The sequence below is a fragment of the Hemiscyllium ocellatum genome (genome assembly GCF_020745735.1).
Source record: "Hemiscyllium ocellatum isolate sHemOce1 chromosome 27 unlocalized genomic scaffold, sHemOce1.pat.X.cur. SUPER_27_unloc_27, whole genome shotgun sequence".
In the NCBI taxonomy this organism is placed as follows: Eukaryota; Metazoa; Chordata; class Chondrichthyes; order Orectolobiformes; family Hemiscylliidae; genus Hemiscyllium; species Hemiscyllium ocellatum.
In genome coordinates this window covers 264559-278247 of record NW_026867495.1, presented here as the reverse complement: position 1 = coordinate 278247, position 13689 = coordinate 264559, and the positions used below count along the sequence as shown (strand labels likewise).

The window sequence follows — 13689 nt, the reverse complement described above, 5'->3', positions numbered from 1 at the left end:
AAGGACAGCTCTGTGCTGACAAATAGTAAAGAAAGTTGGGGTGAGGGGGCGGGGGGAGAAGTGTGTGCACTTTGACCTTGACCTGTTTTAAAAAACAAGATACTTTTTCTACACCTTTTTGTTGGGGGAATCTGAAGCAGTAACAAAGTTGGGTTGCAATAAAGGGTTACCTGAACTTACCACCGGGCTCAGACTCTCATTGAAAGCTTTTGAGCTCCAAGAGGTTTTTGTTTTAAAGCTGTTCATTTCTTTCAGCCTCCTGCACTAAGTTTCCAATGTCATGTATCAGATGGAGCAGTGAATGAGTAGCTAGTATCATTAGAAATTGTAAATTTGTTAGGAATGCAGGTATTGCGTTGTTTTATCAGCATTGTAAAGTTTCCTGGTGGAAGTGTGGGCTGTGTTCACTAGAAATGTTGTGGAGGTGTCAGTGTTGGATTGGTGTGCACAAAGTTAAAATCTCACAACACCAGGTTATAGTCCAACAGGTTTATTTGGAAGCACTAGCTTTCAGAGCGCTGCTCCTTCATCGGGTAGCTGTGGAGCAGGATCAGAAGACACAGAATTTATAGCAAAAGATCAGTGTCATGCAACTGAAATGATATATTGAACAAACCAAGAATGCTGTTAAGTCTTCCATCTTTTAGAATGGGTTGCAGGTTTCTGTTCATTAGTATGTAAATCTCAGAACTACTTTTAATTCATGTTCTCAAGATGACTTTAGCTTTTATAAAAATAGGTGACATCTCAGCTCAGACAATGCATGAAAGGTGAGAGGTTCGGTCTGTCTGTATCCCAATCTTGAATCAGACTGGTTCTATTTCCAAAGTACGAGTTGATAAAATATGACATGGATTGATTGCCTTCATTAACTGCCTGCCAATGTTTCCACAAAAAGCACACATTGAATCTATCTGCAAATATAACACTGCAAATGCAAATTCATCCCATGGACTTGTATGTATGTGCGTGCATGAGAGAGTAGTGTGAGTGTGTATAATGGAGTATGAGCCTGTGAGAGGGTGTGTGGATTTGTGTGTGTCTGAGAGAGACCATGTGTATGAGAGAGGGTCTGTGTGAGTGTGAGAGAGTGTAGGGTGTAGTGGGGTCACCCAAGGTTATCCTCATGGATTCTGAACTTGGCCATCAACCTCTGCTCAGCCACTGGAAACAGTTAAGCAGTGATACAACACACATCGGAGAGGACAGAGTGGCACTTGTCTCGCAGAAGGCGGGAGGCTCTGGATGCTATCATCCAGGGTAAACACACGCTGGAGGACCTTCGGCTCAGACAGATTCAGCTGGAAGCCAGGCTGCAGACACGGTGGTGGTGATGGGTGGGGGGTTCTTAACCAGACACTTTATTCTGGGAGACGGTCATTCCCCTCAGGATAGCCTTCTGATTGGGTCAGGGATTGTCTCCGTTCTCTCCAGTTGCCAGTAGGAGGCCAGATGATATTACTGTCTGTCTGGTGCCAGGATTCAGGAACTGATAAGAGGGAGAGAGAATGGATGGTGATGACTCTACCTGGGAAATGGCTTATTTTTAAAATTAAGCATAGCTAATGTGATATATTCAGAAACATTATTAAAGCATGTTCAATTTCATAAAAAAGCTGCAGACATCTTTTGAAAGACGCATTGAAATATGTGCAGTTAGACCACAGTTGAGGACAGGCTGTAATGGGTGAATGGCCTATTCCTAGTCTTGTAAATTGGCTCTGACTATGTCGAAAAATAATCATCGAATTATAGAGCACAGAAACAAAGTCTTCGGTCCCGACTGACCAGATGTCCTAAATTAATCTAGTCTCATTTGCCAGCACTTTGCCCATATCCCTGTAAACCTTCCTGTTCATGTCCCCATCCAGATGCCTTATAAATGTTGTAATTGTACCACTTCCTCTGGCAGCTCATTCAATACACGCACCACTCTTTGCATGAAACAAGTTGCCCCATAGGACACTTTTACGTTTTTCCCTCTCACCCTAAAACTAATGTCTTCTACTTCTGGACCTCTCCACCCCAAGGGAAATACCTTGTCTATTTACATTATCTATGCCCCTCATGATTTTATAAACCTCTATAAGGTTACCCCCTCAGCCTCCAATACTCCAGGGAAAACAGCCCCAGCCTATTCAGCCTCTCCCAGGAGCTCGAACCCTAACAACATCCTTATAACTCGTTTCTCAACCCTTCCAAGTTTCACAACATTCTTCCCACTGAGTGATCAATCGGCTGTGAACAATCTATTTTTGTTGGGGTGTAAGAGAGGGCATTTCTTGAAGCCAATTAACTTACACACTGTTTTTATTTCTAATTCGAGGTCCCTCAAATATTTGAGTAAAAAATGAGGTCTGCAGATGCTGGAGATCACAGCTGAAAATGTGTTGCTGGTTAAAGCACAGCAGGTTAGGCAGCATCTCAGGAATAGGAAATTCGACGTTTCGAGCATAAGCCCTTCATCAGGAATGAGGCGAGTTTGCCAAGCAGGCTAAGATAAAAGGTAGGGAGGAAGGACTTGGGGGAGGGGCGATGGAGATGTGATAGGTGGAAGGAGGTGAAGGTGAGGGTGATAGGCCGGAGTGGGGTGGGGGCGGAGAGGTCAGGAAGGAGATTGCAGGTTAGGAGGGCGGTGCTGAGTTGAGGGAACCGACTGAGACAAGGGATCGCCCCCTTGACCACGACCCCACCTCCCACCACCAAACCATCATCTCCCGGACCATCCATGACCTCATCACCTCAGGGGATCTCCCATCCACCGCCTCCTACCTCATAGTCCCACAACCCCGCACCGCCCGTTTCTACCTCCTGCCCAAAATCCACAAACCGGCCTGCCCCGGCCGACCCATGGTCTCAGCCTGCTCCTGCCCCACCAAACTCATCCCCGCATACCTCGACACGGTCCTGTCCCCTTTAGTCCAAGAACTCCCCACCTACGTTCGGGACACCACCCACGCCCTCCACCTCCTCCAGGATTTTTGCTTCCCCGGTCCCAACGCCTTATTTTCACTATGGACATCCAGTCCCTGTACACCTCCATCCCCCATCACGAAGGACTCAAAGCCCTCCGCTTCTTCCTTTCCCGCCGCAGCAACCAGTACCCTTCCACTGACACCCTCCTTCGACTGACTGAACTGGTCCTCACCCTGAATAACTTCTCCTTTCAATCCTCCCACTTCCTCCAAACTAAAGGAGTTGCCATGGGCACCTGCATGGGCCCCAGCTATGCCTGCCTCTTCGTAGGATATGTGGAACAGTCCATCTTCCGCAACTACACTGGCACCACCCCCCACCTTTTCCTCCGCTACATCGATGACTGTATCGGCGCTGCCTCGTGCTCCCACGAGGAAGTTGAACAGTTCATCAACTTTACTAACACCTTCCATCCCGACCTCAAATTCACCTGGACTGTCTCAGACTCCTCCCTCCCCTTCCTAGACCTTTCGATCTCTATCTCGGGCGACCGACTCAACACAGACATCTACTATAAACCGACTGACTCCCACAGCTACCTGGACTACACCTCCTCCCACCCTGCCCCCTGTAAAAACTCCATCCCATATTCCCAATTCCTTCGTCTCCGTCGCATCTGCTCCCAGGAGGACCAGTTCCAACACCACACAGCCCAGATGGCCTCCTTCTTCAAGAACTGCAGATTCCCCCCAGATGTGATCCACGATGCCCTCCACCGCATCTCCTCCACTTCCCGCTCCTCCGCCCTTGAGCCCCGCTCCTCCAACCGCCACCAAGACAGAACCCCACTGGTTCTCACCTACCACCCCACCAACCTCCGCATACAACGTATCATCCGCCGTCATTTCCGCCACCTCCAAACGGACACCACCACCAGGGATAGATTTCCCTCCCCTCCCCTATCAGCGTTCCGCAAGGACCACTCCCTTCGTGACTCCCTCGTCAGGTCCACACCCCCCCACCAACCCAACCTCCACTCCCGGCACCTTCCTCTGCAACCGCAGGAAATGTAAAACTTGCGCCCACACCTCCACACTCACTTCCCTCCAAGGCCCCAAGGGATCCTTTCATATCCGCCACAAATTCACCTGTACCTCCACACATATCATCTATTGCATCCGCTGAACCCGATGTGGCCTCCTCTATATTGGGGAGACAGGCCGCTTACTTGTGGAACGCTTCAGAGAACACCTCTGGGACGCCCGGACCAACCAACCCAACCACCCCGTGGCTCAACACTTTAACTCTCCCTCCCACTCCACCGAGGACATGCAGGTCCTTGGACTCCTGCACCGGCAGAACATAACACGACGGCTGGAGGAGGAGCGCCTCATCTTCCGCCTGGGAACCCTCCAGCCACAAGGAATGAACTCAGAATTCTCTAGTTTCCTCATTTCCCCTCCCCCCACCTTGTCTCAGTCGGTTCCCTCAACTCAGCACCGCCCTCCTAACCTGCAATCTCCTTCCTGACCTCTCCGCCCCCACCCCACTCCGGCCTATCACCCTCACCTTCACCTCCTTCCACCTATCCCACCTCCATCGCCCCTCCCCCAAGTCCTTCCTCCCTACCTTTTATCTTAGCCTGCTTGGCAAACTCGCCTCATTCCTGATGAAGGGCTTATGCTCGAAACGTCGAATTTCCTATTCCTGAGATGCTGCCTGGCCTGCTGTGCTTTAACCAGCAACACATTTTCAGCTCCCTCAAATATTTCCCCAATTTGCCCTCTAGTTTAGGACCCCCAACCCTGGGGAAAAGATATACAAAAGTTGAGTAGCCAAACAAATGCAAAAGGGCTAAAAAGTCGAGCAACAGATGGGGAAAAGAAAGTGGCTCCAGCCTTTTTTTCTCCTCCTGGCATTTGGACACTTCAAACCTGTCAGTAACACCAGCTCCCAGGATCTCCAGCCTCTCTGTCAGCAAGCACTGCGCATGCTCCTCGGAGTCAGGAAAAAATTGCACCAGCTGCTCTGTGTCCGCGCACACGGCTCGCGCCCTTCTTTTGATGGACCAATAGGAAGCACTGGAGGACCGGAAAGAGACTGGTCCTTCTGCCAATCAGAGCTCCCCTATTGTCTGAATGCGGAAGTTGGAACATGAGCTTCGGAAGTTGCTGTTGTTGCTCCTCTCTCTGAATGAAGATTGAACTTCACTCCAGATTGCAACCTCCTTCCTCTGTCCAACATCTGTGAGTACGGCACTCTCTTTTCTCATCCCATTTTCCGTTTCTTTTCTAAATTCTGAGCTTCAATTGTTGACTTGCAGTAACTGAAAGGAAATGGGGTGAATGGGGGGTTCTGGAAACAGACTCTGCAAATGTTGGTTCAGGTCTGTCTCCATTGGCAAACGCATTAACACAATGTGATGATTTTGCCTTTGCTGTGGAAGAAAATGCGGAAAAAAGGTCATTGTTTAGATGCTTATAATCTGGGATGTGGAGAAAGTGAGGGCTGCACATGCTGGAGATTAGTCGAAAAGTGTGGTGCTGGAAAAACACAGCAGGTCAGGCAGCATCCGAGGAGCAGGAGTGTTGGTGATTTGGTCACGAGCCCTTCATCAGGAATGATGTGTGGATGTACAATGGGGTCTCAGCAACCTTCCACACCAGTCACTGCCAGTTGTCAGACAGGGTGTAGCAAGCAATCAGCAAGGTAAGTGGTATATTAGCAGGAATTCAGAAGTTGGGATGGCTTTCTGTGATCAGGCAGTCATTGAATATATTCAAGCCTGCGTTCATCTGATTTCTGAACAACAAAGAAGTGGATGGTGATGGGGCAAGGCAAAAATAATGGTTTTAAGACCAGAACAGTTGCAGAGTCATACAGCACAGAAATAGACACTTCAGTCCAGCTAGTCCATGCTGGCTATATTATAAACTAAACTAGTCCCACGTAGTTTGGCTCATATCCCTTTGAACCTTTCCTACTCATGTACTTATCCAAATGTCTTTTGAATGTTATTACTGTACCTATATCCATCACTTCCTCAGGACATTGATTCCACACACAAACCACTCTTTTTCAAAAAAAGGTGTTCCTCATGTCTTTTTTAAAATTTTTCTCCTCTCTCCTTAAAAGTTTGCTCCCTAATCTTGAAATCCCCACCTGAAGGAAACAGCACCAGCCACTCACCTCATTGACACCCTTCTTGGTTTTATAAACTTCATAGGTAACCTCTCAACTTCCTGTGCTTCAGTGAAAAATGTCCCAGCCTATCCACCTAGATGTAGGTATATTCATATCTAGTTATGATCTGTTCGGTGCTGGTGCATGCTCAAAATACCAAATGGCCTCCTCCTGCTCCCAATTCTCTCACTCTGTGTCCAAGACAGCAAGAGACCATAAGACAGAGGAGCAGAAAATAGGCCATTCAGCCCATCAGGTCTGCTCATACCACACAATCGTGGCTGACATGTTTCTCAACCCCATTCTCCCACTTCCTTCCTGTAACCCTTGATACTCAAGAACTTATCTATCTCAGTCTTAAATATCCTCAGTGAACTGGCCTCCACAGCCTCATGTGGCAATTAATTCCATGGATTCACCAGTCTCAGGCTGAAAAGTTTCTCCTTATCTCCCTTCTAAAAGGTCTTCCCTTTTCTAGTCCCTTTCAGCTCCTGGTCTCTCCCACTAATGGAAACGTCTTCCCAATGCCCACTTTGTTTAGGCCTTACAATGTTCTGTATGTTTCCATTAAATCTCCCCTGAGTGAGTGTGTGGGCCTGTGTTAAGGACTAATCCAGACCACTCAAAACATTTTTAAGCAGGCAGCCCCAGACCATAACTTTGTAATTTGGTTTAGTCAGTGTCTAGTGAAAATTATCTGGAGTAAATGAGCTCAGTTGACTACTAGATTTTAAAACAGTCAAAAATGTATTCTCAAAATTATACAATGCAACACAAAGATCAGAATTAAGAACCCCTACAGAACTCAGCCTATCCAACTAGACTCAGTTATGCTGTTCTGAATATACACAACAGTCCCAATAAGCCAACTCCCTTTGAAACCCATTATAAATGGGACACATGCTTATAGGTTGAAGTTGAGAGACAGGAAAGAGAGAGAGAGAGTTTCCACACAGCTCCCTGTTGAACTTGCAACCAGTTCAAGACTGAACTAAAACTGCTCAGGTCACTTCTAAAACATGACCAATTTGGCCTGAAGTCACATCTGTTTAGATATAAGCAAAAGGTCTCTCAAAATTCTTTTCATCTCTGTTCAAACCAGACTGATCAGAACCTGGCCGGTTTATTACCTCTCTGAAAAAAGTCATGAACAGCGTCTCCTTGAGCCAGAGAAAAGCTTTTAGTCCAAAAAAGGAACTAGCTTTGTGACCCCTGTTCATTAGCATGAACCAGATCCTTCAGGATGGGATGCAGCAGGAAATAGGTTCAACAAAGTGAGAATGGAGGGAGATTGCGTGGGATGGAGATTTTCAGCTTCCAGGGAATTAGAGAGGAAAAAGAGTTTGCTGTAAATTAGAATTGATCGGATGGGCCAATGGGCTGAGGAGTGGCAGATGGAGTTTAATTTCGAGAAATGTGAGGTATTGCATTTTGGTCAAGCAATCCAGACAGGACTGACACAGTGAAGGGGAGTGTCACAGAACAGAGAGACCTTGGAGTGCAGGTTCATAGTTCCTTGAAAGTGAGTCTTAGGAGGTCATGGAGTGGCTGTACAGGACATTGGTTAGGCCACTTTTAGAATACTGTGTACAGTTCTGGTCTCCCTCCTACAGGAAAGATGTTGTGAAACTTTGAAAGTGTTCAGAAAGGATTTTCAAGGCTGTTGCCAGAGTTGGAGTGTTTGAGACACAGGAAGAGGCTAAATAGGCCAGGGATATTTTCCGTGGAGCATTGGAGGTTGAGGGGTGACCTTATAGATGTTTATAAGGGGCAGGATAGGGTGAGTACCCAGGTTAGGGGAGTCCAAAACTAGGCAGCATATGTTTGCGGTGAGAGGGAATGATTTGAAAGGGAACTGAGGAGCAACTTTTTCACAGAGGGTGGTAGAGGCTGATACAATTCCTACAAAATTTAAAAGGCATCTGGATGGGAATATGAAGAGGAAGGGTTTAGGGGGATATGGGCAAAATGCTGGCAAATGATTTAGATTAATTTAGGACGACTTGTTGGCACAGATGAGTTGGATTGAAGGGTCTGTTTCCGTGCTGTATGACTGTAATCGTCCGTGGTGAAAGCAGAAGTGTGGTTGTGAAGACTGGACTTTCAGAGTAGCTTTCAAAGATGTTTTTCCCTGACTGGGAACAGAAGAAGTTACAATGAAATCTTTCATGTGTGAGACAGCAACTGAGTGAGTGAATACATCCTGGAAAGTGGAAATTCATTGAACTGTGGGGATGAGGCCCTACCCAATCCAGTCATTTCTGCTGGTAGATGAGACCAGGCTTCAACATGAGGGGGAGTAGATTTAGGAGAGAGATGAGGAGGAACTGCTTTTCCTGGAGAGTAGTCAATCTATGGGCAATTTAGCCTGGCCAATCCAAATCAAGGCCAGTGAGCAATGTCGTGATCTGGAGAATTAACATCAGAGAATGATAGAAAGGGACAACGAGAGTAAATATACCAGCAATCAAAACTGGATTCTAAAGATCACAAAAATTGAAAATAAAAACGGTTTGTCTGAATGTGCGCTGCATTGTAACAAAAGCGAATGAATCAACTGCACACATTGAAGAGAATAATTATGATCTGAGATTCCTCACAGAGACATGGCTTCAGGATGACAAGGATTGGATTCTGAACATTGAGGGGGTCGTCAAATGGAAAGCAGGATAATGGGAGAGGTGCTAATGAAAGCACAGATCACAGGGGAATCTGGTGTCAGCTTGGATTGCAGGTCCTGGTTTCTGTCTTCTGTTGATTTTCCTGTTCCAATTTAGTAAGATGTGGGTCTGCTCTCAGCTCTGCTGGATTTCTGCTGAAGCTTTGACCCCATCCACCCCCACCCCCACCCCTTTATACTTCTGGAACAATAAAACATTCAGTCAATTGAGACCCAACCAACAGTCTCCCAATCTCTCAAACCAATCAGACACAAGAGTGTAGTCATTGCATGGAATCAAACAAGAAAAATGAAACAAAGTTAAAAATATATAGGTGCTTCTGCTTAATTAGATTAGATTCCTATAGTATGGAAACAGGCCCTTCCACCCAAAAAAATTCAAACTGATCCTCCGAAGAGTAACCAACCCAGACCCATTTCTCTACATTTACCCCTACCTAATGCACCTAACAGTATGGGCATCGTGGGTGGCACGGTAGCACAGTAGATAGCACTGCTGCCTGACAGTGCCAGAGACCCGGGTTCAATTCCCGCCTCAGGGAGTTTGCACATTCTCCTCGTATCTGCGTGGGATTCCTCCGGGTGCTCCGGTTTCCTCCCACAGACCAAAAATGTGCAGGTCAGGTGAATTGGCCATGCTAAATTGCCCGTAGTGTTAGGTGAAGGGGTAAATGTAGGAGAATGGGTCTGGGTGGGTTGTGCTTCGGTGGTGGATTTGTTGGACTGAAGGACCTGTTTCCACACTGTAAGTTATCTAATCTAAATTTAGCATGACCAATTCACCTGACCTGCACATTTTTGGCCTGTGGGAGAAACTGGAGCACTCGGTGGAAATCCGCTCAGACCCGGGGAGAATGTGCAAACTCCCTGAGGCGGGAATTGAACCCAGGCCCCTAGTGCTGTGAGGTAGCAGTACTAACCACTGAGCCACCATGCTGCCCCCAAATGTTTGTTCATTGGGAAGTAAACCAGAAATAGAGCTTTCCCAGGATTCTTATAGTGCCCTACTTGAGGAATACTCTCTCCCTTACATCTAACTACTAGCTATTATTTACAACAATATTTACACCAACCTAAATAAAGCATCTGTTATCGTATAGACACAGAGATATACAGCACAGAAAGAGACTTTTTTCTCCCTCATGCATGCATGCACACACGTAATTGGCAGGATGTTCTAGGATTTACATATTATTGATACCTGCAACCCATTCGAAATGATGGAAGACTTCATCCCGGTCTGTTCAATATGTAATTTCAATGGCAGGATGCTGTAATGTTTTTTCCATGAATTTTGTGCCTTGTGATCTTATTCTCCACAATCACCTGATGAAGGAGCCGCGCTGTTAACACCAGTCCTTCCAAATAAACCTGTTGGGTGTTTGATTTTTAACTTTGTCCAGGTTAGGTTGGATTGGCCAAGCTAAATTACCCGTAGTGTTGAGGGATGTGCACGTTAGGTGCATTATTCAGAGTGGTAGGGGGATGGGTGTAGGTGGGTTACCCTTCGGAGGGGCGGTATGGACACCTTGGGCCGAGTGGCCTGCTTCCACACTCTGGGAATTCTCTGCAAGGAAGGGATTACCCTGTTGCAAACTGCAGGGCTGCGCAGGCGCAGTGCGCGGAGCTGTTGTCGGCCTTTCCCCGCCCCCTCGCTTCATCTATGACGTCACAACGCGGAAGTGGCCCTGTCAGTTTCAGAGTGAAACTCCCTCCCTCTGGGCAACTCTTCATCCTGGGAGGGAGTGGGGGTAACATCTGTTCACTTGAAGCAACTGGAGTGATTCCAGGGAGGGGGCACACTCTGCAAACTCAGGTATGTGTCTGAATTACCTGGGTGAGGAGGGACGGAGGGATGGGATGGGGCTGTTTTCCCCATCGCGCCAGAGTCTGGAGGGTGACACTACAGACTTTTTATAAAAGCATGAGGGGCAGGGATAGGGTCAAATAGACAAGGTCTTTTCCTGGGGATGGGGAAGTACAGGACTAGGGGGTAATAGGTTTAAGGCAGGGTTGGGGGGAAGATTTAAAAGGGATCTAAGGGGCAACTTTTTCATGCAGAGTATGATGCGTGTAAGGAATGAGCTGCCAGAGGAAATGGTGGATGCTGGTACAATTACGGCATTTAAAAGGCATCTGGATGGGTGTTTGAATAGGAAGGGTTCAGAGGGATATGGACCAAGTGCTGACAAATGGGACTAGATTGATTTTGAGTATCTGGTTGGCATGGAAGAGATTGACCGAAGGGTCTGTTTCTGTGCTGTTTATCTCTCGGAATCTGGCTTTCTACTAACATTTGCCACGTCTGTATGTTCAGTTTCTCTCTGGTGTCGGTGTTAATGCTCCCCACCCCCCCCCCCCCCGACTTCCCAGGGACGTTAATGTGAGAACAGAGGGGGAGCGGGAGGGAGAGTGAGATGGTGCTTTCAGTTTTGCGGAATAACGAAGGAAACGAATGTTCCCCCAAAAGTAGAGTTGCTTGTTCTGAATTTCTATCCTGGACTGACGCTGATGACTTTTGTAATCTCTTTTTACAGAGTATTTGATGATCTGAGGACAAAAGTTTCAAAATTAACTGAAGAAGGGCTTATGCCTGAAACGTCAACTTTCCTGCTCTTCGGATGCTGCCTGACCAGCTGTGCTTTTCCAGCACCGACTGTCCAGTAACTACAATCCTCACTTTGTCGTCAATGTCTGACAGTCATTCAATCCATCGAGACTGTAATAATTTTTTACTGTGATTCTGTGAGAAGGAGCAAAGTTTTTTGGTTCCTGTTTAAGTACGTTTTCAGCATCAGTGGGACTGGATGAGAGACCCTACTGTTGCAGTGCACTTGAGTGTGAAGCCAGAAACAGCTCTACAGCCTGGAAAGAGGAATTCACAGTGAGGAGGGGCTCTACACGCACTTGTGTACAACTGAAGCTGCGGCCATGGAGAAACCTGAGGAATCCCACCCCGTGGAGGAATCGTGGAAGTGTGGTGACTGCGGGAAAGGCTTCCGTGCTCCATCTGCCCTGGAAATTCATCGGCGCAGTCACACCGGAGAGAGGCCATTCATCTGCCCCAAGTGTGGGAAGGCCTTCAGCAATTCCTCTGCCCTTATGAGGCACCGGTGGGTCCACACAGGGGAGAGGCCCTTCAGCTGCCCTGATTGTGGGAAGGACTTCAGTTATTCTTCTGACCTGCAGACCCATCGACGGGTCCACACGGGGGAGAGGCCGTTCTCCTGCACTGTGTGTGGGAAGGCCTTCAGCACCTCCTCCACCCTCCTGACCCATTGGCGGGTCCACACTGGGGAGAGGCCATTCACTTGTTCCGAATGCAGGAAGGGATTCACTCAGGAGGGCAAGTTGCGTATGCACCAGCGGGTCCACACTGGGGAGAAGCCTTTCAGCTGCCCCGAGTGTGGGAAGGCCTTCAACGATTCCTCTTCCCTTCAGACCCACAAGTGGGTCCACACGCAGGAGAGGCCGTTCCCCTGCACAGAGTGCGGCAAGCTCTTCAGCAATTCCTCCACCCTGCTGAAGCACCAGCGGGTCCACACAGGGGAGAGGCCCTTCAGCTGCCCCGAGTGTGGGAAGGGCTTTACCCAGATGTCCGTCCTGCTGATCCACCAGCGGATCCACATCGGTGAGAAGCCTTTCTGCTGCCCTGAGTGTGGGAAGGGATTCACTCAGAAGGGCAACTTGCGCACGCACCAGCGGGTCCACACCGGGGAGAAGCCCTTCAGCTGTCCCGAGTGCGGAAATGCCTTCAGCGATTCCTCCACCCTACTGAAGCACCAACGGGTCCACACGGGGAAGAGGCCGTTTCCCTGCCCCGAGTGTGGGAAGGCCTTTAGCAATTCCTCCGACCTGCTGAAGCACCAGCGTGTCCACACGGGGGAGAAGCCCTTCAGCTGTCACGAATGTGGGAAGGCCTTCAGCGATTCCTCCGCCCTGGTGAAGCACCGGCGGGTCCACACGGGGGAGAGGTCCTTCAGCTGCCCCGAGTGTGGGAAGGGCTTTACCCGGGCAGCCACCCTGCGGAGGCACCAAGGAGTTCATGTGCCATCACAGGGGGATTGAAGGAGCGACTGCCGAGTGCCATTATGGACTGGGCTATCAACCCAGTTCTGGAACTCCCAGGTTTGAATCCCACCGCAGCAGATCGCGGATTTGGAATTCGGTCAGAAATCTGGAGGTCAGAATCTAACAATGAAACCATCGAGCGGGGTGGGGGGAAGCCCCATTCTGATTCACTCACATCCTTTTTAGGGAAGGAAACTGCTGTTGTGGGAAAGGATTCTCTCAGTCGTCCCAGCTGCATCCTTTCCCTGGTCTGGCCTACACGTGACTGCAGACCTACAGCAGTGTAGTTGACTCCACCTGCTCCCACCCACTTCTTTCCCTCCCCGCAGATGGGCGGGGAGAAACTTACTTGGAGACAGGGTATGGGTTGAAATCGCTGAGTGAGGCAATACTTCCTCCGGGTTAAGGCTGTAACAAAGATCCAATTACAAAGGGACAAGTCAGTGGTGACCAATAGTAAAGAAAGTCGGGGGTTGGGCTTTGATCTTGAGCTGTTTAAAAAGCAGCTACTTTTTCAACACCTTTTTGCTGAGGTGATCTGGAGCTGTAACAAAGTTGGGTTGCAATGAAGGTAACCTGAACTCTCTGGACGAGCTGACCAAGGCCCTCGAGTCCTTCGAAAAGAATAAAACTCCCAGAAGCTACGGCTTACCGGTCGAGCTCTATTCCGCTCTGTGGGACTTGATTGGCCAGGACCTGCGGAGGTGTATGTCAGTATGCTTCGAGCAGGTACCATGAGTGAATCCATGAGGAAAGGCATCATCACCTTCATCTACAAGCGGAAGGGGGAGAGGGAGGAACTCAAAAATTGGAGACCAATTTCACTGTTGAATGCGGAT

The 13689-nt window shown here is 48.4% G+C and overlaps 1 protein-coding gene across 1 annotated transcript in view; it reads left to right on the top strand.

Moving 5' to 3' along the window:
- Positions 1–13295, top strand: part of LOC132807918 (zinc finger protein 208-like) — a 38107-nt gene extending 24812 nt beyond the window's left edge. The window contains exon 6 of the mRNA XM_060821840.1: positions 11636–13295. Coding sequence (XP_060677823.1) covers positions 11636–12847 — 1212 coding nt within the window. The 3' untranslated portion in view covers positions 12848–13295. The remainder of the gene's footprint in view (positions 1–11635) is intronic.
- The last annotated feature ends 394 nt before the right edge of the window (positions 13296–13689 follow it).